Here is a 23,133-nt window from a genome sequence, read left to right as displayed (position 1 = left end):
GCATTCTGGGACCAACGCCAGCCCTCTGTTCCTCCCTCGTCACCTGGTGAAGCTGTGCAGACGGTCACGGCTGCTTCCACGTGTGAGGAGAGGGAGGGGAGCCGCGTCCGCCCCCCACATCTGAGTCTCTCCCCTTCACAATATCCTTTCCTCTCCTCTCGTGTGTGGGAGGTGGGCTGGGGGCTCTGGGGCTGCTCCCAGGTCCCCATGCCAGCCAGCCACTGCCAGGCCGGGTCCCGGGCACGGGTGTGGGCCACGCCCTGCATCACCCTTTGGACACAGGGACGCAGCGGCTCGGAGGCTGGTGGTCCACCGAGCTCACGGTCGCTGTGGCTGTGCCGAGGCCGGGCGACCCAGGAGCCACCACGTGGCCATCCCCAGCTACAGTGTGGGGACACGATCAGAGTCCACCCCAGGGCCTCTGGCTCGCTTCTGGCATCAGGCTTCCACCCATTCACCCACGTCCAGACCTAGAAGAGGGAAAAGACGCAGGCGTGCTCACTGGGAGGCCAAGACCACAGGGGAGGCAACCGGGGCCACACCAGGCCCCAGGGCATGACGAAGTCCAGCCTGGTCCTCCGTATCCAGGTGTAGGATTCGTGCACAGACCCTGAGCTAATGTGCTGGGAAGGGGGGACCTCCTTCGCCGCCGCTGCCCAAGCCACATGTCCCAAAGGAGGGGCAGGGTCACAACAGCACCGGCTGTCTCTACGTCCCCTGCCAGCGGGGACCACTGGGCATGTGACCACCCAGGGGCACGACTGGGGTCATGTGACCACTCAGAAAAGGGCCTTTCTCTAGCTGCTCCCCCCAGGGGCTGCTTTTTAAAAATTCGCCCCCCTGCTGGGCTTGGTGGCGCACGCTTGTCATCCCCGCGCTCGGGAGGCTGAGACGGGAGGATCGCACGGTTCGAAGCCAGCCTCAGCTACTTAGTGAGGCTCTCAGCAACTTAGTGAGACCCTGTTTCAAAATAAAAAAATATAAAATAGGTTTGGGAGTATAGCCCAGAGGTAGAAAGTCTCTGGGTTCCACCCCTAGTACCACTCAAAAAAAAAAAGTAAATAAATAAATAAATAAATAAATAAATAAATAAAAATTCGTCCCCCGCAGCTGAATGTACCTTCCGTATCTGCTGAACGAAAGCCAGAAACAGAAATGAGGGAGGGACACTGACTCATGCCGGCCAACGGCACCCAGGGGCTCATGAGAAATGCGGGTCCATGCAATACTTGTGAGGCTGAGACAGGAGGATAGCAGGTTCAATGCCAGCCTTGGCAACTAAGACCCTTGGCAACTTCCTGAGACCCTGTTTCGAAATAAAATGATAAACTGGGGCTGAAGATGTAGCTCAGAGGTAGAATGCCCCTGGGTTCCGTCCTCAGTACCAAAAAAGGAAAAAGAAAAGAAATGCAAGTCCCCGGAAGCTTGGGACAGCAGGGAGCTGTCCTCCGGGTCCCCTCCAGTGTCTCAGAAGCCCACTGAGGCTCACATTTGGCAGGCGCCGGGCTCGGCCCTGGGTTCAGCTACAGAGTGGCTTTGCTGTGGACCCCGCTGCTAGCGGGCGCCTGTCTACCTCCCAAGCAGATGCCGGGGTCACGATCCGCAGGGCCGGTGGGTGGGGAGGCAGGTCTGGCCCTCCTGGTGACAGGTGTTACGGGGCCCAGGCCTGGATTAGGCGGCTGCTGTTGGTGGGAGCCGGGGAGGTGGCCGGCCTGCCCGGGCCTCGCAGGTGTGGGCCCCACCGCCCTGGGAAGGCTCCGATTGAATTACCCAGAAGAATAGCTGGGCCCCCAAAACGTGATCAGAAGGCGGGGGGCCTCCCCCAGGCTGCCCTGGGCCTTCCGCGGCCACCTTGATGTGAGGGGCACCAGCTGAGCTCCACGCCCCTTTCTTTGGTTTTTAAGAGCAGTGTGGTACCCTGAGTTCCAATTTTCTTCTCTTTAAAGCAAGGAATTGTTCTAACCTTTCAATAAGAACCACCAATTATCTCTGAGGCAGGAAATCTGATCCAGGCCTGGGGGGGTGGCCTCCTGCTGTGCAGAGCCACAGAGACCACAGGAAAGGCCCAGCCCCGCTGCTACGCCCGGCCTGGGCTCACGCCGATAGCCTGGCCACAGCCCGCGGGCCGGTCCACACGCCTGTGCGGGATGGCCAGCCCCAGAGAGGCCAAGGGACCCCACGCGGCACCCACTGCCGCAGTGACGCAGGGCCTGATGGGATGCAAAACCCCTCCCTGCCCTAGCCCCCGGGGCAGGGGGCCCCAAGCCACCCACCATCGCGCCACAACACCGCACCTCCTGGCACCACCCTCGGCCCGGCCGGGCCCTGGCCCGTGCTGCCCCACCAGCCGGGCCCCTCCCTGCTCCTGCAACGCCCCCCCGCATGGAAACCCACAGCCAAGTCCTCCTGCCCCCACTGCCCGCACCCCTGGGGCAGTGCTCCCGGCCAGCCCTATGCTCTTCCCCCTCCGTTAGACGTTAGTGCCTGGCACACGCCACATCACGTGTGTGCATGACAGAAAGCTCAACGGCGACAACCTCACACACTGCCCCCGTCCCCCGCACTCAAGCCGTCCCCACCGCCCCTGGCTCCCCAGAGGGGACGGGTCCCCAGGCTGCCGTGAGCCTGGCACGTGGAAGTCCTCTTTCTTATCAGTACAAAGATACTTTATGTTGCCGGGCGTGGTGGCGCACGCTTGTCATCCCCGTGCTTGGGAGGCGGAGACAGGAGGATCGCGCTGGTTCGAAGCCAGCCGCGTGCTCTGGCTTAAGAGACCCTGTTTCCAAATAAAAAAATATAAAATAGGTCTGGGAGTGTAGCCCGGAGGTAGAAGGGCTTCCAGGAACCCCAGTACCACCAAAACAAACAAACAAACAAACAAAAGATGCTTTACGTAGAAGACTCAAGTGTTTGCAGAGTTTGGTTCCATGGGTGGGGTAACGGGGTGACCTTCGTGATAACTGGGGTGTGTGCACAGGGGCGGGACCGAGGACACAGATGTCCACCTGACGAGTAACCGTGAGGACCAGGCTGGCTCGGAGATGTGGACACAGCCTGGACAGGGCAGGCCCCAGCCGCGCCTCTCGGGGAGATGGGGCCTTGAGGGGCAACAGCGGTTTCTGGGGGCCCCAGGTCCACCAGGCCCTAAAGGGACAGCAGAACCCTATACTACCACTAGGTGGCGCCAGACCTTGGCAGAAAGCAGGCAGAGGGAGCAGAGCCAAGCAGGCGGCTGGAGGACCCCACCCTGTACCCTGAGAGCCGGGCTGGCAGCCCCAGCTGGTGTAGACTGACCCACTGCTCCGTGAGGCCCCCCCACCCAAAACCTGCCTTCCGCGGAGGCAGCTCCCCCAGAGAGGCAGCTCTGGATGTATCCTGGCAAGTACCCAGGATCGATGTGAGGCTGAGACAAGGTGCAGGCCTACGACACGTCCCCAGCTTCCACCAGGGTGTCAGCACCCGGCCCTCGTCAGGACTCCTGCCTCGAGTCCCGTCTCCACACCAGCTGGGGAGACGGGAGCTCGCTCCTGCAGGACCACACCTGCACCCCGCTGCCCGTCAGCGCCCACGGCAGACATCACTCATAGAGCCCATCACTCATCGATCCCAGCCCCCTCCTCCAAGATGAGGCCTCCAGGATCCTCACCACCAGCCTGGCTCCAGCCAAGGGGCAACGCGGCCCGCCACGCACTGCTCGCCCCCCAGTCGCACACCCAGGGCACGCCGAGGTGGCCACCCTTGGCTTTAATGCCTTTGTGCAAATTGCTGAAGGTACCTCGTCACAGGCAGAGAGCCGGGCGCAGGACACACCGGCACAGCCAGGCTCCCCTGTGTAGGGCACAACTTAAACAGACTTTCCCCAGGCCTGGGGTCAGGTCAGTGTAAGAATAACCGTCTCATCCTTTGCAAGAGTTATCGATAAAATTATTAACATCTGACCCAATGAAAACCCAATCACCCAATCACAGTCATGCAACCCATAAAAATAATAAAAAGTCAACATTCTCTTCACGTAAGCCCACCAGCACCCCCACCTCAATGCCCCCGAGCTCTGCGGGTGAACCTGCGCAGGTCTGTGCAGGGGTCTGGTCCCTGCAGGCCGCCGGCAGCACAGGCACTGGGTCCTGCGGGATGCGAGGGGAAGGCGGCTACTCCTGGCTCTGGTCGTCTGCATGGCTCCTGGTTTGGAAAAGCACCTGTATCCATGAAGCAGCGTGGCGCAGGCCCCAAGCCGCTCTGTCGATGTCTTGGAGGGCCTGGCCGTGCCAGATGCTGCTGGGCAGCCGGTGCAGGACCCAGTTCCTCATCCCGGCCCCCCACTGTCCCCTGCGAGGGATCTGTCGAGGCACAGGCTCTTCCTGCTCGGCCACGGCCTCCCTCGTCCAGGCCAGCATCTCCTCCCTGTGCCCGGCAGGGCCGCCCGGCGTCACCTGCACAGCCTCAGGTGTGGGTGCCGGCCAAGCCTCTCCAGCAGCTCCTCCTCCCGGGGCTCCTCCAGGACGTCCCTGCAGAGTCAGGAGGGGTGCAGGAGCCTTAAGGGCAGCCACACCAGGCCCACTCCGTGAGGCCGGCACTGCCAAAGGGAGGGCGGGGGAGCGCCCAGCAGGAGGGTCCTGGAAACGAGGCGCTCACAAAATCAAGCGCAACAAGGTGGCCTGCGGGGCAGAGACCCAGCAGCAGGGCGGACACGCCCCTAAAGATGTTCACAGGCACTGTGGAAAGCGGGGGGCTGGGTGAGGTCGGAGTTCCATCTCCAGCACCTCAGCGAGTAGGTAAATCAGAACAGAGGCCGAGAGATCACTCCTCAAATGGGTGGGACTGCAGAGGGCTGACCAGCGCTCCAGTGACCGGCTCCCTCAGGCCCTAGGGAGCTGAAGCTCCCTTAACTATGCTGGACAGAGAGCGGGTCAGAGTCCACGACCCCAGGGCAGAGTGATGAGCTGGCGCCCACCCCAGACCCAGGCTCAGGTGTGAGGCCTCCCTCCCGCCAGGACAACCCACCTGAACATAAGCTCTGGGGACACACGGTAGGCGGCCTCCTGGGTCCCGGCGAGGGGCTGCTCGTGGCTGCGGGGGTCCCAATTGTGCAGGAAGTTCTGCAAGCAGAGGGGGAAAGGCACCCGTGAGTGTGGGCCCTGGTGACCCCAGCCTCGCCCGCCCAGGCCTGGCAGCACCACACAGCAGGCCTGAGAAGCCCCGGGTCCTGTCCTGGAGACACCCCGACCCACACCGCACGTCCATCAAAGCTCCTGAAAGGCCACGGCACAGAAATGGCTGCAGATACCTCTAGAAGCAGGGCCAGGAACAGGTTGACCCAGATGACCGAGGACACCAGCCACCACAACACGAAATAGATCTCTGACCACCTGCAGAGGACGGGGGGCCCAGCAGGGCCCGGCGTGAGCAGACCAGCTCGGTCCAGCAGCAGTCCCCACCACCTGCCCCGCGGTCACAAGCCCGTTGCCACGCTGCCCACTGGACACTCAACAGAGGCCCAGCAATGCCCACTGAGCGGCCCGGGAAGCTCCCCGGCCCTCAGGAGGCAGGGCTGGATTCTAAGTCAGACTCCTGCAGGAGCGCCTCCTGACCCCCTGGCCCCGGTCCCCACCCCTCACCCAGAGGCCAGGCACTCTCCTGCTGCCGGAACGTGAGGCCGGCCTTCCCTGGCCAGGGCCTGGGTGGGGAGCCCCAGACTACGCGAAGGGCAGCTCACGGGCTGGAGGAGCGCCGGAAGACGTCCAGGAAGACCTGCCAGTTGTTGACCACCATCAGGTTCCACAGCGTGATGAGGGCGGCCTGCGGGCGGCAGATGAGGTCCAGGAGGGCCGGGAGGTGGGCAGGGCTCTGCGGGGCGGCGCTCGGGGCAGGGCGGCCGCAGACTCACCGCAAAGTCGTCGAAGTTGTTGGCCCAGTACTCCAACTGCTCAAAGCTCCCGCAGGGCAGGGAGCCGTTGGGGAGGGGCAGGCTGAGGACAGCACAGGCCCGGGTCAGTGGCAGCGTCCAGGGGCCCTGGGCCCAGCCAAGCCCCACCCAGCACTGTCCCAGCCTCTGTGGACCTCTCGGGCCCCAAGAAATGGGTCCAGAGAAAATGCCCATCTAGAGGGAGAGCCCATGGGCCCAGCAGGGTTCCACGCCGGGACCCCAAAGAGAGGGCAGGAGCCGTGTCTGAGGACCCCCGTCAGGGCACTAGGAGAGGCACGGGGGCAGGGAGGAGGAACAGGAGGGCATCTCTGCCCCACCTGTTTCCCGGTGACACTCCTGCAGCCCCGAGACCCCGCCTCACCTGCTGTTTCCAGGAGCCAGGATGACGCCCCGAAACAGGTTGATCCCCACAATGGCAAACACATAGTACACCACCTGGGGACGGGCTGGTCACAGCAGGGAGGCGCTGGGCCGCAGGGCCGGCCCTCTGCCCCCAGCCCAGAGCTACCCCACCCAGGGCACCGCTGCTCAGAAACACACGTGGCCGGCCTCCCTGGATCAGACCACGGGCATCGCAGGGCTGCACGTGTCCCAGGACTCCCCAGGGAATCTGGGGCGCTGCCACGGGTGCCCCAGCCGCCCCCAATGAAGGAGGCTACCGGCCCCATCGTCACAGGCCCCCACGGCTCAAGCGCGGCCACAGGTGAGGAGCCCCTGGGGAGGGCAGGGCACACCGTGGCTTCCGCCCGGCCAGCGTGCGAGGCTGAGGCCCCTCAGCCTGGGGTCTGCGCACACTGAGGGGCTGGGAAGCAACGCTCCTGCGTCTGACTCAGTGTGGCGGGGACCCAGCAGGCAGGAGGGGTGGAAGCTACCAGAAGGATCTCTGGTGTGGGAGGGGAGGGCGTGGGGGGCTCCGCCAAGGCGGCCCCAGCCTGTACTCCTGAAGGCAGGAAGCGATCCTGGCTTCAGGGACCCTCCCCGAGAAGCAGTGCCCAGGCTCCGCTCCCTTCCCAGCCGCAGCACCCAGCTCACCACCAGGATCCCACCGAATGCCCGCAGGTTCTGCACCAGCCCCAGGATGGTGCTGGCCACCATGGCCATCGGCTGCGGGCAGGAGAAAGGACGCCATCACTCTTGGCCCCACACCAGGGACGCACAGGTGAACTGCCACCAACACACACACTCACACATGTACACACTCACTAACACAGTCACACGAACACACATGTACACACACAGTAAATGTGTATACACACATGTATATATATATACTTGCACACACATAAACATGTACACACGCTAACACATGTATATACACATAACACATACACCTGTACACACATACACTAACACATGTATATACACAGAACACATAAACATGTACACACATATGCACTAACACATGTATATATAACACATACACATGTACACACATACACTAACACATGTATACACACATGTACTCAGACACTCCCTAACATACATGTACACAATACACAATCAGATACACACTCACACATGTACACACGTGCACACACAAACACAAAACACATGTATACACATAAACACACATACACATGAACACACAGTAGCACATATATACACGTTCACACATGTACACATACACACATGTACACTTGCAGAGTAACATACATGAAGCACACATACACATGTGTTTGCACATACATAACTAACACATGTAACAGACATACACACACACCCTCGCACACACTGGCCTCCTGTGTGTGGAGCTCTGGGTCCCTCCGCAGAGCCCCGCACGCAGGGCCTCGACCCGGCACCGGCCGCCCCGCTGAGGCCCGCCTGGCCTGTGTCTGGGGGCTCTAGAGAAATGGGGAGGTGGAGCCGGGCTGCCAGGTGTGCCCCAGGCCCCAGGCCGCGCCTCCCACACACCCATCGCCCACCTGAGGCCCCAAAGGACACAGCTGATGCCAGCTGTGGAGGCCGTGCAGCACATGCCATGCAGCCACACGTACCCACACGCTTCTGTGCACGCACATACACACACACGGACCTTGTGTGCATCCGGTGAATGTGGTGGTGTGCACTGTGTGACTGCGTGTGCCTGGGACTTGTGTAACTGAGTGTGCGTGTGTAGGACCGTGCGTGTACAAGGACCCCAGCGCCCGGAGGGCTCCGGTGTCCTCGGGCCACTTCTCCTGTGGAGCCCTCGGGAGACAGGGCCAGGAGCTGGGCCCTGGAGCTGCGGAGCCGGGGCTGTGCGCCGCGCCCGCCTCCCGCCGCGCCCTCCCTGGCTGCCCTGGCCTACGGGCACAGGAGAGACGGAGGTGCCTGGGTGTGGGCTCCTGCGGGGTGCCTCACTCCCGCTTCACCCGCAGCCCCTGGGCCACGCCAGCCTTCCCGCAGCCCCTCCCAGCCATCCCCACGAGGACCCTCTGGATAACGGAGGCGGGGATAACGGAGGCAGGGGCGCGGCGGAGGCGGAGGGCTCCCTCCCCGAGCCGCTCACCTTGATGCTCAGGGCGACGCGCAGGAACCGGAACACAACGAGCATGTTCACCAGCCGCGTCAGGTCCCACAGCGACAGCGGGCCCAGCGTCGCTGGCTTCCTGGGGAGAGACGCGCGGGCCACGGTGGGGGCAGGAGGCCGGCAGGAGAACGCGCGGTCAGAGACAGCGGGGAGGGGGGGGGCAGGCCAAGACGGGACGCCACCCTTAGGGCACGGGGTCGCGTCCTGGGCGCCGCTCAGGCCGGCTCCTGCCCGGTGCCCGGTGCGTCGGCACCAGCATCTTCCTGAGAGACGCCCGGGCAGGCTCCCGCAGAGGCGCCCCAAGGGTCAAGCCTTGGCCCCCCCAGGCGCCCCACCACCCACAGGAGCCTGAGCAAGCCTGAGGCCACAGCCGGCAGCAGGGCTGGCCCTGTGCCGCCTTCTTCCTGCCCCACACCTGTGCTCCAGGCCCGACTCACGGGCACACAGGAGTTCGACACCCTGACCCCGGATGGCTGTCAGACCTCGAACCAGGCAGCCTCACCGACGAAAGCCCAGCACAAGGCTGGGACCCGCCAGCGTTCCCGCATAGCCAGCAGGGCCCAAGAACACCCAATCAGTGCGTGAAATCCCAGCCCCACCGTGGGACAAAGGTGAAATGAGCCCCGGGCTGAAGGGTCAATGGAGGTCACAGGCTGGGCAGGCGCTGGGGCCAAGACCGTGGCCAGCAGAGGGCCCGGCCCAGCCAGTGACCACGGGGCCTAGACCTAGGCAGGGGCAGCTCTGCTTCTGGCCCCACATCTGGGCGCACAAGCCCATCGAGGAGCCCGCTGCCAGACAGGAAGGTGCCTGGGGCCGCGACTGCCTGCCCAGCCCCGGGGACACAGGCCAGCCACCGCGCTGCCTGCCCTGCGCCAGCGGCCCGAGACCCCCTGGCGGGGCTGCGGCGTGCACTGCCATCTGCGTGGGCTCCCTGGGTTCTCCTGGGTCACATACCAGCCGGGGTGTGGGGGTCGGTACACTACCAGAGTTGAGATCTCCAAAACCTTTCATCACAAAAGAAAAGGTGTCACACAGCGGCGCCCCCTGGTGGCCTTCAACCCCACTGCAAAGCTCTGGTCTCTCCCCAGGGGGGTCTGGGGAGAAGTCAGAGGTGGCCCTGGGTCCCGCGGTCATCCCGCGGTCATCCCACAGGACGGGGCTTGCATCAGCTGGAAAGACGCCCTGGCCTCAGGGGCTTGGGCAGAGGAGGCACTCCGTCAAGGACAGACCGCCAGGCCCCTCGGGGTTCTCGTCACAGAGGTCCTCGGGAATCTATGGGGTCTGGGTGTCCAGCTGTCCCTAGCGGTCCTTCGGTGCCTCTAACTGGTCAGCGCCCCTAATTGTCCCTCTAGCGTGGCTGCTCCGCCCCTGTGCACTCAGTGTGTCCCCCTCACTCCCGGCATCTGGGGAAAAAATATCACCTCCTAGGGACACCCCGGTGCTGGGAACCCCGGGCCTCACTGTCAGGGGCACCAGGTCCTGCGGGCCTCCCCGGGGCCAGGGGCAGCAGCCCTCCCACCACGGTGGCCAGGGTCACGGCCGAGGGAAACCAGGCCAGGCCCCTGGTCCTGGGGAGGCCCGGCCACACTGACCCCGGCCCTGCTAACTTTACCAGCAGGACTGTGGTAAGGAGCCCGTCAAACACGTTGCCGGGGTAGGACAGGTAGCCGCGCGGGCCCAGGGTGAGGACCTTGAGCACCAGCTCCAGCACGTAGTACAGGACGAAGACGCAGTTGAGAACCTGCGGCAGAGGGCGCCCGGCTCAGCCCTGCCGCCCTGCACAGGCTCAGAGCACCAGGCACCCTGCTTGGCCCTTGGGTGGCCACCCAGACCCCAGGCCACGTCCGAGCCCCACCCCGGCCGGGCCTCCCCAGGGCTCTGGCTCACAGAGACGGCTCCCAGGTCCCTCAGGTGGGGGCTTGCTGGTCTCCTCGCCCAAGGGCGTCTCGGCCAGTCAAATAAAATACCTATCAAGTAGCTCTTCCCTTAAAAAGGGCCACGGGGATCCCTGTGCTGTGGGACGGACCCGGGCGGGGCACAGGTGGCCTCCCCAGGTGCCAGGCTGCCTGGGCTCCAGCGTCAACACTGTCCCAGCCCTCAGGTGACCTTTGGAGGAGGAAGGAGCCGCCTTTCTGACTCCACGAGGTCTGGTTGTGGAGGGGCCCCTGCAGCAGAGCCACCCAGCGGCTCCAAGAGGCCCCCGGGTCCGCGCCCCAGAGCCTCTCCCCAACAACTGAGCCGGCTCCAGGAAACCTCCGCCTCTGGGAAAACCACAGGGGATCAAACACAGAGCTGGGAGTGCAGCTCAGGGGTGGGTGCACCTCAAAAGAGAAAAATTAAAGCGTTAAGAGGGGCCGGGCATGGCGACTCATGCTTGTAATCCCAGCATTCGGGAGGCTGAGACAGGAGGATTGTGGTTCGCAAACAGCCTCAGCTACTTTGCGAGGCCCTCTGCAACTCAAGGAGTCCCTGTTTCAAAATAAAGAATAAAAAATAGGGCTGGGGGTGTAGTTTGGAGGTAGAATGCCCCTGGGTGCCATCTCTAGTACTGCAAAAATAAATAAATAGAAAAAAATAAGAAAGAGAGAGAGAGAGGAGAGAGGGGAGAGAGGGAAAGAAAGAAAGAAAGAAAGAAAGAAAGAAAGAAAGAAAGAAAGAAAGAAAGAAAGAAAGAATAAGATCCAGGTCAGCGGCGTCAGGGATGACATTTTCCCACAACAAAGGCGGGCCAGCCCATCGCAGGGAGGAGCCAGCCAGGCGCTCCAACCCTACCAGGGAAAAACACACAGACGTTAAGAAAATAACACTAATGTTAAGAAAATAAAGTGTTATTTTCTTTAAGTGGAAAGAAAAAATTCCCAACGTCAGGCCAGGAAAGCCATCTTTTTCCATTTTTGATGCCATGATACATTTTATTCTACATTTAATACAAGTGACGTGATCTGTCATTTTTCATTTTGACAAATCAAACTTTTTCCTGCCGTAACCAAGGGAAAGTACACGCCCTTTTATCAACCTAGCATCTTCCAGGGTAAATTTCAGTGAACTCTGAAAGGCATTCTTAGCCAGTCGTGGTGGCACAGCCTATAATCCCAGTACTTAGGAGTCTGAGACAAGAGGACGGCAGGTTTGAGGACAGCCTCAGCACCTTCGCGAGGCCCTCTACAACTCAGCAAGACCCCGCTTCGAAATAAGAGCCGGGCGTGGTGGCGCACGCTTGTAATCCCCGCGCTTGGGAGGCTGAGACAGGAGGATCGCGCAGGTTCGAAGCCAGCCTCAGCTACTGAGTGAGGCTCTCAGCAACTTAGTGAGACCCTGTTTCCAAATAAAGTATAAAATAGGTCTGGGAGTGTAGCCCAGAGGTAGAAGGCCCCTGGGTTCCATCCCCAGCACCAGAAAAGAAGAGGGAAAAAAAAGAAAAGAAAAGAAAAGAAAAGAAAAGAAAAGAAAAGAAAAGAAAAGAAAAAAGAGGGCTGGGGGTATAGCTTGAAAGCAGACTGCCCCTGGGCCTAATCCCTGGTACCACCAAAAACCAAAACAAAACAAAAAAATTCTTTATCCTTTCTTCTTTCTTCCGACACTATCAGAAAGCAACGCAGGCCGGTGCTGCGGCTCTACTTAAAACCCAAAGTGGGCCGGGCGTGGTGGGCACGCTTGTCATCCCCGCGCTTGGGAGGCGGAGACAGGAGGATCGCGCTGGTTCGAAGCCAGCAGAGCTGCCTTAAGAGACCCAGTTTCCATATAAAAAATATAAAATAGGTCTGGGAGTGTAGCCCAGAGGTAGAAGGGCTTCCAGGAACCCCAGTACCACACACAAAAAAAGTGGGAGCGGCATCCGTCCCCAGGAATTTGCAGGACCCTTTGATATCAGCCAACGGATCCCAGTCTGTTGTTCACTGCTGTCTGGTTTTAAAGCAGCCGGGCCCACAAGACACAACGCAAATCCTGGAGCCAGGTAGCCGGGAAGACCCCAGTCGCGCCCACTGGCTCCTGGGGCCTCCTCTCTCCACAGGGCCCTCCTCCACCGCCCACAAAGCCACCAGCACCACCACTCGGTCTCTGCGGTCTCTCCACATCCCCGCCAGCACCCCGGAGCCTACCCCCAGGACAAAGTTGTCGCGGTCCCAGGGAAGCTGGTCTGCGTCCAGCACCAGGAACACCTGCGAATTCAGAGCAGAAGGCGGCTAGCCTGGGCAGGACGGCACACGGGCACGGCCGCCAGGCCCGATGCACCGTCACCAGGGGACGAGGCAGGCCCCGGCGCCAGCCCAGGGCAGCCCACACTCACGCAGATCGACACGAGGTTCCCCAGGGTGATGAGGTCCCCCAGGTAGTCAAAGTAGTAGTGGCTGAAGAAGAACTGGGCGCTCTGCAGAAACGGAGACTGGTACTGGGGCCTCGGCGGGTGCTGGGAAGGAAACCCACCGGCTCAGAATAACACCACAGCCGGAGGCCCGACCCTGACACCGGCTCGACGTCTCCACAGCACCCTTCTACCCTAGTCACCCAGACTGCAGAAGGGTCCCAAACACAGGAACCACGACTCAGTTTTGTTTGGGTACTGGACGTTGAGCCCAAGGGCATTCTGCCTCAATCCTGGGTTTTTTTGGTGGTACTGGGGGTGGAACCCAGGGGCTTTCTACCTCCAGGCTATCCTCCCAGACCTATTTTATACTTTGTTTGGAAACAGGGTCTCACTAAGTTGCTAAGAGCCTCACTGAGTAGCTGAGGCTGGCTTCGAACCCATGCGATCCTCCCGTCTCAGCCTCCCAAGTGTGGGGATTACAAGCGTGCGCCACCACACCCGGCTTAGTTTTTGTTTTTAAAATAAGGTCTTGCAGGCGCACACTTGTAATCCTAGCATTCGAGAGGCAGAGTTAGTGAGGCCCCTTGCAACTCAGTGAGGCCCTGTTTCAAAAATTAAAAAGAGTAAAACATAGGGTTGGAGGTGTAGCTCGGAGGTACAGTGCCCCTGGGTTCCATCCCCAGTACCACAAAAAAAGTAAATAAATAAATAAAGTCTTGCAGCTGGGCATGGTGGCACATGCCTGTAATCCCAGTATTTGGGAGGCCAAGACCGGAGGATGGCAGGTTCGTGGCCAGCGTCAGCTACTTAGTGAGGCCCTGTTTCAAAATCAAGAATAAAAACAAAAACAAAAACAAAAACAAAAAACAGGGCTGGTAGTGTAACTCAGAGGTGGAATGTCTCTGAATTCAATCCCCAGTACCAAAAAATAAAATAAAATAAAATAAAATAAAATAAAATAAAATAAAATAGGCTCTTGCTAAGTTGCTGAAGTTTTGGCTGAGTTACAGAGCCTGGCCTCAAACCTGCAATCTTCCTGTCTCAGCCTCCCACGTACTAGAATTACAGACATGTGCCATGGCTCCCGGCTCAGAAATAGTTTTATAACAAAAAGGCTCATCAGAGTGCTCTTTTTCTAAAAAGGCGGCAGTTGACCTGAGCGGAGACTGGAAGTAAGCCAAATTGAAATAGTACGTGATCATCTAAAATGTATGCAATACGTGTACACACACTGAGCATGCCACGGGGAAGGCACCTGGGCTGGTACATCAGCCATCAGCAGCCACAATTACTTAGCACGGGGGAAACTCGCACCGGGAGCAGGCTGCGCGGACACCCTCCCCGAGACACACCGTGTGCGCGCAAGGACGGGTCAGCGGCTACAGCAGACGACCCGCAGACCGGGCACAGCCTGCTCTCGGCGTGCACGCCACGGCACGAGCCTGCTGGCCCCCGCGGGAGCCGCCGGCCACACATGGGCATTTGAGTTTCAACCCAATGAAATTAAACACCACCATTCAATGACCAAAGCCGTATTCAAGTGCCAGAAAGCCACGTGAAACAGGCATAGCTGACAGGCGGGCGGTTCACCCCACAGGGCGCCCCGTCCAGGAGAAAGGCCCTGTGGTAAGTGGCCAGCCAAGGTGGGAAGCACGACGGGGAGCAGCGAGGGGTGTATCACACACCTGCGGTCACAGGAAGAGTCGGGGAGAACCCAGACCACCAGGCTAAACAGAGCGGAGCCTCGGGCTGGCCCCGGGGCCAGGCCACTGCTCCTGGGCTCCCTGTGCCCCTCCAAGGCCCACTCTGCCAAGTGGGTGGGTCCCGCCCGCGCCGCCCGCCCCAGAGAGCTCTCGCAGCAGAGGACAGTGGGCCGCAGGAGGGCACACCCCCAAGTGCCATGTGGGCGGCCAAGGGCGTGACGTGCAACACCAGGTGGCCCTCCACCCACACGGCCGCCAGATGACCCAGGGCTGCCGCTGACTTGCCAACGTGGAAAGCAGTGCCCAGCAGCCGCCTGCCCACAGGGGCCCCCATCCCCTTCACACACCCTTGCCCTGCCAGAACAATGGCCTCCTGCCGGCCCAGGCAGGCCAGCAAAGTCCAGCCTCACTCCCCAGGGCTGCGGCCAGCCCTGGGAGGGGCCTTCACGTCATCCTGCCTGGGCCTCCCTCGGCCGGGCACCGCGGGTGCCCTGCCACCCACACTGGGTGCTTCCTTTCTCTCCCCAGGGGGCGCACACCGATACCCTGGCCAAGGGCCCCTAGATCACACTCACTGCGGGGGGGGGGTCTCTGCGCATACCAGCTGTGTCCACAGGAAGCATGGCGCCTCCGTAAGACAAGAGGAGGCCTCAGGGTGGGGCGGCCAGGCGGCTCTCGAGTGTCTGTAATGACGACCATAACATCCTAACCAAAAAGGCTTCCTACAGGGAGAACAGTCTCTGTCCAAAAGCTGGTTGGCAAGCTGGGTGTGGCGTAATCCAGCACTTGGGAGGCTGAGACAGGAGGATTGTGGTTCGCAGCCAGCCTCAGCTACTTAGTGAGGCCCTTTGCAACTCAGCGAGACCCTGTTTCAAAATAGACAGTAAAAAATAGGGCTGGGGGTGTCACTCAGAGCTAGAATGCCCCTGGATTCCATCCCCAGTACCACACACAAAAAAAAACAATAAATAAGCCAGGCGTGGTGGCACACACTTGTAATCCCCACTCTTGGGAGGCAGAGACAGTAGAATCACGCCAAGTTCAAAGCCAGCCTCAGCTGGCTTAAGAGACCCTGTTTCCAAATAAAAATTATAAAAATAGGTCTGGGAGTGTAGCCCAGAGGTTGGAGGGTTCCATCCCCAATACTACCAAATAAATAAATAAATAAATAAATAAATAAAATATACATTTTGGCCAGGTGTGGTGGCGCACGCTTGTAATCCCAGCATTTGGGAGGCCGAGACAGGAGGATCGCAGTTCGTGGACAGCCTCAGCTAGTTAGTGAGGCCCTCTGCAGCTCAGTGAGACCCTGTTTCAAAATAAAGAATAAAAACTAGGATGGGGTGGGGGTGTAGCTCAGAGGTAGAATGTCCCTGGGTTCCATCCCCAGTACCAAAAAATAAATAAATAAATAAATAAGCTGGTTGACGGTGTCTCTTCGGGCCAGCGTCCACTGCTCAGTGCCCTGGGTGGGGCCTAGCTGATGGACACAGTGGCCATGCAAGCCCCCGGACCCCCGCCTGCCCCGCTCCTCTCTGGAGGGGCCAATCCAAAACCACTGGACTGATGGCACGGGTGCACTCCTGTAATCCCGGTTACTTGGGAAGGTGGGGCAGGAGGATCAGAAGTTCAAGGCCAGCCTGGGCGACTTAGGTCTTAGGGAGACCCTGTCTCAACATTAAAATCTAGAACACAACAATATAAAAGACTGGGGTACAGCTTGGTGCCTACCATGCTCAGGGCCCTGGGTTTTGACCTCTAGCACCCCAAAACCAACAACAATAAAATCACAGCCTGGCCCAAATGTTAATAATCTCCACGCTTCTGCGCCTCAAAAACGAAACACAGCCCCCCTGCACTCAGTATTTTGGGGACGAGGGTGGCATATGCCCAAAGCCAGAACCCACGGCTCCCAAAACCTCCGAACCCCAAACTGCCACCTGGAATCCAGTTCTGGACCTTGGCCCCAGGGCACCATGGGAAGAGGGACAGTCCCGCGGGCCACAGAGTGATGGGCAGGCTGGGGAGGCGAGGCCAGAGCCGGGTATAGTTCTGGTGCTAGGCCATCCCTGGCCATGCCAGCCGAGCCCCTTGCCCTGGGCCATGACTGATCCCAGCCATCCGTCCTCTGCAGCCATATGGACGCCTGTGGACACCCCCAGGTCTTCACGCTGGGAGGGGGTAGGCGGGTGAATCTGACCCCATGACCACACTACCCACAGGTCAGTGCGCGGCCGCCCAGAGAGAGCCGGACGCCCAGCAAGCACCACTGAGCGAGGCCTGAGGAACCAGTGCCCTCAGCCGTGACCGGGAGGGGCCACAAACCCAGCCATGACAGCCGCCCGCAGAAGCCTCCTGGGCCAACAGACCTCCAGCCCAGGACAAGAACCGCCATCTAGAACACGGCTTCCCAGGTTCCGTGACTCGAGGCCCGGCGGGTGTCGGTGCAAACCCTACACCTGGACCCTACACCTGATGGGGTTCACTCAGCACCCCCGGGTCAGGCCCCGGGCAACAGACAGGCCGCCAGGCCTCTGCACAGCGTCCAGCTGCAGGCCGAGGCCCGCCTGTGACTCTGCAGAGGGCCTGCGCGGGGCCTCCAGCGGGACAGAGGGAAGAGGAGAATGTTGGGAAGACGGAATCCCCCGTGGACAGCTTCTCCGTGGCAGGCGTGGCCTGGGAGTTCCCAGGGCTGGTGAGTGTCCTGAGGTCAACAAAACGTCCCCAGTTTTCTAAGAGCTAAACGACCCCCTGGCACAGGTGCCTTCAAGAGCCCGGGTGGTGAATGAGAGCGGAAGGTGGGCGCTGCCGCCGTCCGGGCGCCCCTTACCTCCTTGATCTCGCTTCTGTCGAGCTCGTTGAAGAGTTTCTGGAACTCGCTGGCTGACAGCAGGGCGTCATCACGGGAGCGCACCTTCTGCAAGGAAGGCCAGGTCAGCCGGCCCGAGCCCCACCCCGGCCCCGGGGCTGTGAGCACGGTGTCCGACTCCGGGGAGTCAGTACCTCCATTATGGCCTGCTTGTGGAAACTGCTCAGCTGGGCCTTTTGAAGCGCCTGCAGGAAGTCCTGGGGGGCCACCCCAACTCTGTGGAAAGAAAACCAGCCCGTGAGCACAGACAGCCCGGCCCTCCCTCTCAGCCTGACCCTGGCCACAGGCCCACCTGCGAGCCAGGCGGACAAGCAGGGACCGTGGGCCAGAGCTGCAGGGGCTTCCAGCCGGCACCATCCACGGCCCCCAGGGAGACACCCTGGCTCCCTTTAAAAAGGAGGGAAAGACCACGGCCACCCAGCAGAAGGGACGGCAACCTCAGCGACACCCTGAGCTACACCCCCAGCCCGATTTTATTTCTCATTGGAAATGGGGTCTTAGCCCCTCGCTAAGTTGCCAAGGCTGGCTCTGAACCTGCGATCCTCCTGTCTCCGCCTCCCAAGTAGTGGGATTACAAGCATGTACCACCGCGCCTGGCAACACGGTGGTCTTCACAATTAATGGAATACTGAGCGTGGCGCCACAGCAGGGAGCTGCGCAGGAACCCCCTCCCAGGGCGGGCCCTGGCCACACTCACGCCTGAGGGGCGGCCCCTGCCGGCTCCTTCAAGGAGGTGAGGACTGCAAAGGCTGCGCGGGTCCCCAGCCGCCTCCGGAACAGCGAGGTCTGCAGAGACTTCTACAAAGAGGAGACGCAGAGCCCGGCTCGGTCCACCCAGCTGGCGAGTGCGCAGGGGCCACCACAGCCCAGGGAGCGGTCCTCATGCCTCAAGCATCAGAGGACAGCCACACAGACTCCAGGGACCACCAGGGAGGGAACCCAGCAAGCCCCGGGATGGAGCCACGCAGGAATGCAGTCCTTCTCTGCGTGTTTGGGGTCCTTGCTCCCCGCAACAGGGCTTAGGGCGGGTGCCCCAGGAGCTGCGACCTCTGGACTTCCCTCTAGGGTCAAGGGAAGGAGGGAGCCCCGAGAGGCCCCGCAAAGCCCCTGCACTCCACAAATGACAGGTGGCAGGGACGCACGCGCATCTCGGCTCAGCCACAGCCAGAGGCGACCCCACCTGCCCAGGGGGCCGAGGGACGCCCCGGGGTGGCCTGGGGACAGCTCGGTCACCGCCCAGCACGGTGGCTTCACGACTCACCATCAGGTAGCCGCGGAACTGGTTGTAAATGATGGCCGTCAGGAGGTTCATCAGAAACAAGCTTCCTGCCCGAGGAAGAGGCCGGGTCAGGGGCGGGCAGGCCAGAGCTGCTCAGGGCCCAGGGTGCACAGGAAGCCCGGGAACAAGGGCAGAGGCTGGGCAGCCCTGCAGTCAGGAGACACCCCCAGCCCCAGCCTCCACACCCTCGCCCACTAATGGTCACCGTGGGGCCTGTCCAGCACGGAGGACGAGGTGACTGGGGTCACAGAGCACAGCCTGGGCAACAGTGGCCCGGGCAGGCCCCCCTGAGCTGCAGAGGGAGCCCCAGCCCGCAAGGCACAGACCTGGGGCGCTCACCTATCAGCGTGAAGACGATGAAGAAGATGGCGTAGGCCCGGTTCTTGGAATACGCAGGAACCATCACTGACACAAGGAAGGTTCAGGAGGCGGGATCAGGCTCCCAGCCCTGGCTACTGCCCTGCACCCCTGCACGGCCGCCGCCTCGGCACAGGGGCCTCTGCTGGAGGTGCCGGGGCTTGCTGTCCAAGTTCTAGCAGCACACCTGTGGGCAGCCCTGGGGACGGGGCGCTCACTACCCACAGAGGACATCGTCCCCTGGCCGAGCTGAACGGGCCTCCCGTGGCCACACCCACGCTGCCCAGCTCCCCCTGCGACCACTGGGACACACAGCGGTGGGGACGGCTCGCAGGGCGGGCTGCGTGGCTCTGGGGGTGGGGGGTCCCGAGCTGTCCTTGGGGAGGGTTGCTATGGTCATGCGCATGCCTGGGCCCACCACCAGGCAGCCAGGACTCAGCCTCACACAGCAGAGACCCGAGGCCCCCTGTCTTGGCCACAGCCCACACCTAGGCGGTCAGCTAAGACCCCAGGGCCTCACACAGAATGTCCCTGAGCGGCACGCACCTCACAGCTGGGCCTGGGCGGTGGCGGGGAGAGCGGCCGGGCCCCGGGGGCCACAGGGGGCCACTGGCCACCACCACCTGTCGCCACATAAAGAGCACCGTTCACCTGCAGCTTCACCAAGGAGGAAGGAGACAAGAGGCCGGGAGCCGGGAGAGAAGAAGGTGAAGGGGAAGGAAAGAGGACAGGAGGGAGGAGGGGAAAGAGAAGGCAGGGAGGGGCAGAGGCCCACAGCGCCGCCCTGTGGACGCTCGGGGCAGTGCCGCGGCCCAGACGTGCCCCATGCACACGCACCGTCCGGGTTGTTGGCGGTGGTCAGCAGCACCAAGAGGGAGGTGAGGGCCTCTGGCAGGCTCCGGAAGTAGGTCATCCTCTCCTTGTCCTGCCCCTCGCCCTGCGGAGGGCAGAGGGGGCTCTGGGGGCCGTCCAGCTGGCAGAGCGCCGGACAAACCTGACAGGCCACCCACCAAGGGTGAGCGCCCAACCTGCATCTCCCTGTCTTTCCCCAGGAGGACAGACAGGACAGGCTGCAGGCACAGCAGTGGGAGTCCAGGGAAGCTGCCCACCCATCAGGGCCCCAAGTCGGGAGCAGGCCTGCCCAGAAGCAGGGGACGCCCGAGCCAGGCCAGCCACTCACATCACAGACTGGAGGCCCAGAGACCCGCTGCACCAGCCGATGCCGTGTGCCCGGGGGATGAGGGGGCAAAGGGCCCAGGCCAGCGGGGCGGCCCTGAGCAGGCTCCTGGAGCCGCCCCAGGGAGCCCTCACTGCCCGACAGGGCGCCCACCCAGGCCTCCACCCTCCCTCCTCTTGAGGGGCCCCGGCAGCAAACAGCTCGGTGTGTCTACCAAGGAGGAACCACACTCGAGACTCCAGCCCAGGACCACCCTGCGCCCACCCAGCCCGACTGCACGCCCGAAGACGGAGGACCGCTCCAGGCCCAGCTGTGGGGCCAACACAGCAGGCACTGCGGCAGGAATCAGACCCAGCGCGCGCAACCTTATCGCCTCAGATGGCCCCAAAGCCAAGTTCCCAGCTGCCTTCCAAGAGCCGACTCTGAACAGCCAGGAGCCGCTGTTCCGTGCCGAGCCCACCCCTCACCCCGGGCCCTCCTCGTCCTCATCTACCAAAAGGCACCGCCACCTGTCTGCCTGGGCTGGGGGCAGATGGCTGGTGGTTACAGATGCCACAAGCCACAGGGCAGAAGGCACCGGCCGGGGATTGCCATGGGCAAGGCAGGCGGCTGCTAGGGAGGACGAGGCACCCTCCCCGGGGCCTCGCGGGCCCAGGAAGGACCGCAGATGCCTTCAGAGATGGTGGCACTCGGCCAAAAGACCACAAGGACAGTCCACGCCCCGTGGGTGCCTCCAGGGACGGCAGGGTCAGGACCCATGGCCTGGGCCTCCCGGGGCTGGAACCACCCCACCACCCCTGGGCCAAGCTCAGGTTTGGCTTTGGGTTGACTGAGGAAGGTTCTAGCATCTGTGCCAGTTTCCAGATGAGGACACCGGCTCCAGGGATGAGGCCTCCCGGGCAGGCGGATGCTGGGCCTGGCATCTCCCTGTGAGCCTCTGACTACACGCTCCCAACTTCCCTGTGGGGCAGGCGCCAGCGTGGCCTTCCCTGTGGGCAGCGGAGGGAGCCCGGGCTCGGGGAAGCTGCCTCCCACGCAGCCCCCCTCCAGCAGCAATGCCAGCCCTGGCCTGCGGGGCCATCTCTAAGGTGGAACAGTACCACCGCCGCTGCTGAGAACCACAAGGTTCTCAGAAATACGCCCAAGAGGGCGCCTCACGGTAAGCGAGACCACAGTGGCAACGGGCTGGCCCTGGGCAATGCTAAAACAAGGTCCAGCGCGTGTCCTCAGCCGCCACCAGCCGGGGGGTGCTGTGAGGCCCCCCAGACCCGCAGCTGGCTCTGCCCCCAGGCCACGGTGCCACAGGAAAGCCACCATCGCCTCCTCCCAACCCTGGCCAGGGACAGGGAACCGTCCCCACGCCCTGCAGCGTCTTCCTCCGCTATTGTACCATGCCCGCCCCGAGCGGTTCCCCTTTGTGGAGAGTGACTGCGGCCCACACCCCGCCTTGCCCGTGGTGCACAGAACAGCGTTTCCGGGCCATGCCTGCTCCTGAGTCACTCCGTTTTGTGAAGCAATCGTTTGCCCCGAGTTACCCCATCTTGAGAATGAGTTCAGAGGTGGCGTGCGCCACACCTCGCTGGTACGAGGAGACAGCCGCATCCGCCCCGCACGCTCCGCACAGACTGATACATGTCTCCTCGCCCGGGAGCTTAACTGAGCCGGGGCACCCCAGACCATGGGAGGAGCACCAGACCCCGGAGCCGGTCAATTCCCCAGGCGTGACCGCTCATCCGACACCCATAAAGAACAAGCACCCCAAGACTGGGCTTGGTGGCGCCCAGGCCCCGTCCCGGCCACTCCAGGAAAATCGCCACAGCCACAATCCTCCAATTCTCTCCCCCGCTTCAGCTCTGCCCCCCACGACCACCACACGAGATCCAGTCTCAGCCGACACCCTGAAGCTGCCGTCCGCCATTCACCCTCGCCGGGATGACTGCGGGCAGCGTGGTCAGCTCTCTCATGGCCCCGCCCTGCTCTCTGCCTTCGCTCCCCAAACCTCTGCAGCCGGAGCCTCTTTCAGTCTTTGTTAGACTTTCTGTGACCTACAGTCGTCATCTTGTAGAGGGCGATCGTGACTTGAGTGTTAGAGATTACAAATTAAGACCGTAAGCCCAGCGTGGTGGCGCACGCTTGTGATCCCAACGTTCGGGAAGCTGAGACAGGAGGATCACGGTTCACAGACAGCCTCAGCTGCTTAGTGAGGCCCTGGCAACTCAGTGAGACCCTCTTTAAAGAAAAAAATAAGAATAAAAAATAGGGCTGGGGGTGTAGCTCGGAGGTAGAATGCCCCTGGGATCCATCCCTAGTACCGCAAAAAAAAAAAAAAAGAAAGAAATTAAGATTGTAATATGACAACTCATGACATGACTGAGACCATGACTCGTGAGGACCAGGAGTCCTCGGGTGAAGAGCAACCAACCCAAGTGGGGGTGCCCACCTCTGATCCCAGCACCCTAGGGAGGCCGAGACGGGAGGGGCACAGGTTCAAGGCTAGCCTCAGCAACTTAGCTAGATCCTGTTTCAAAATCAAAAAACAAAAAGGGCGCCGGGCGTGGTGGCGCACGCTTGTAATCCCCGCGCTTGGGAGGCAGAGACAGGAGGATCGCGCAGGTTCGAAGCCAGCCGCGCACGCTGGCTTAGGAGAACCTGTTTCCAAATAAAAATGTAAAAAGAGGTCTGGGAGTGTAGCCCGGAGGTAGAAGGGCTTCCAGGAACCCCAGTACCACCAAAAAAAAAAAGGGGGCTAGCGTGTAGCTTGGAGGCAGAATGCCCCTGAGTTCAATCCCCCGGAACAAAAAAAGGACTTGGCATAGCTTGTGAATTTATAGTCAGTCAATAAATTCTGACCTTGTGAAAAGACATAAATGTGCTTGGTGTGTGCTACTGGCGTAGAAAGCTCATGCCATGCTTGGCAGGCACAGAGTGGAGCTGCCCCAGGAGGACCCGACCCTCCTGGCACCCCGGGATGCTCCGCACCCAGGCCCGAGGCCGAGCCCGTGGCCACCTC

At 61.4% G+C, this 23,133-nt stretch overlaps 1 protein-coding gene across 1 annotated transcript in view; it reads right to left on the bottom strand.

Annotated features, from left to right (window-relative positions):
• Nucleotides 1–4,426: 4,426 nt before the first annotated feature.
• TPCN2 (two pore segment channel 2) overlaps nt 4,427–23,133 on the bottom strand; it is a gene marked incomplete at both ends in the record, with an annotated part of 30,878 nt that continues 12,171 nt past the window's right edge. The window contains 18 exons of the mRNA XM_080689623.1: nt 4,427–4,505; nt 5,002–5,096; nt 5,285–5,366; nt 5,714–5,796; nt 5,885–5,966; nt 6,285–6,358; nt 6,956–7,027; nt 8,412–8,511; nt 9,387–9,436; nt 10,045–10,173; nt 12,533–12,592; nt 12,721–12,840; nt 17,272–17,358; nt 17,445–17,526; nt 18,008–18,108; nt 18,572–18,636; nt 18,929–18,994; nt 19,784–19,883. Of these exons, the coding sequence (XP_080545749.1) occupies nt 4,427–4,505; nt 5,002–5,096; nt 5,285–5,366; nt 5,714–5,796; nt 5,885–5,966; nt 6,285–6,358; nt 6,956–7,027; nt 8,412–8,511; nt 9,387–9,436; nt 10,045–10,173; nt 12,533–12,592; nt 12,721–12,840; nt 17,272–17,358; nt 17,445–17,526; nt 18,008–18,108; nt 18,572–18,636; nt 18,929–18,994; nt 19,784–19,883 (1,527 nt within the window). The remainder of the gene's footprint in view (nt 4,506–5,001; nt 5,097–5,284; nt 5,367–5,713; nt 5,797–5,884; nt 5,967–6,284; nt 6,359–6,955; nt 7,028–8,411; nt 8,512–9,386; nt 9,437–10,044; nt 10,174–12,532; nt 12,593–12,720; nt 12,841–17,271; nt 17,359–17,444; nt 17,527–18,007; nt 18,109–18,571; nt 18,637–18,928; nt 18,995–19,783; nt 19,884–23,133) is intronic.

This window comes from Muscardinus avellanarius, assembly GCF_963383645.1.
Source record: "Muscardinus avellanarius genome assembly, chromosome: 1".
NCBI classification, from domain to species: Eukaryota; Metazoa; Chordata; class Mammalia; order Rodentia; family Gliridae; genus Muscardinus; species Muscardinus avellanarius.
The sequence above is the reverse complement of the archived record's forward strand: the minus strand, read 5'-3'. Positions and strand labels throughout refer to the sequence as shown.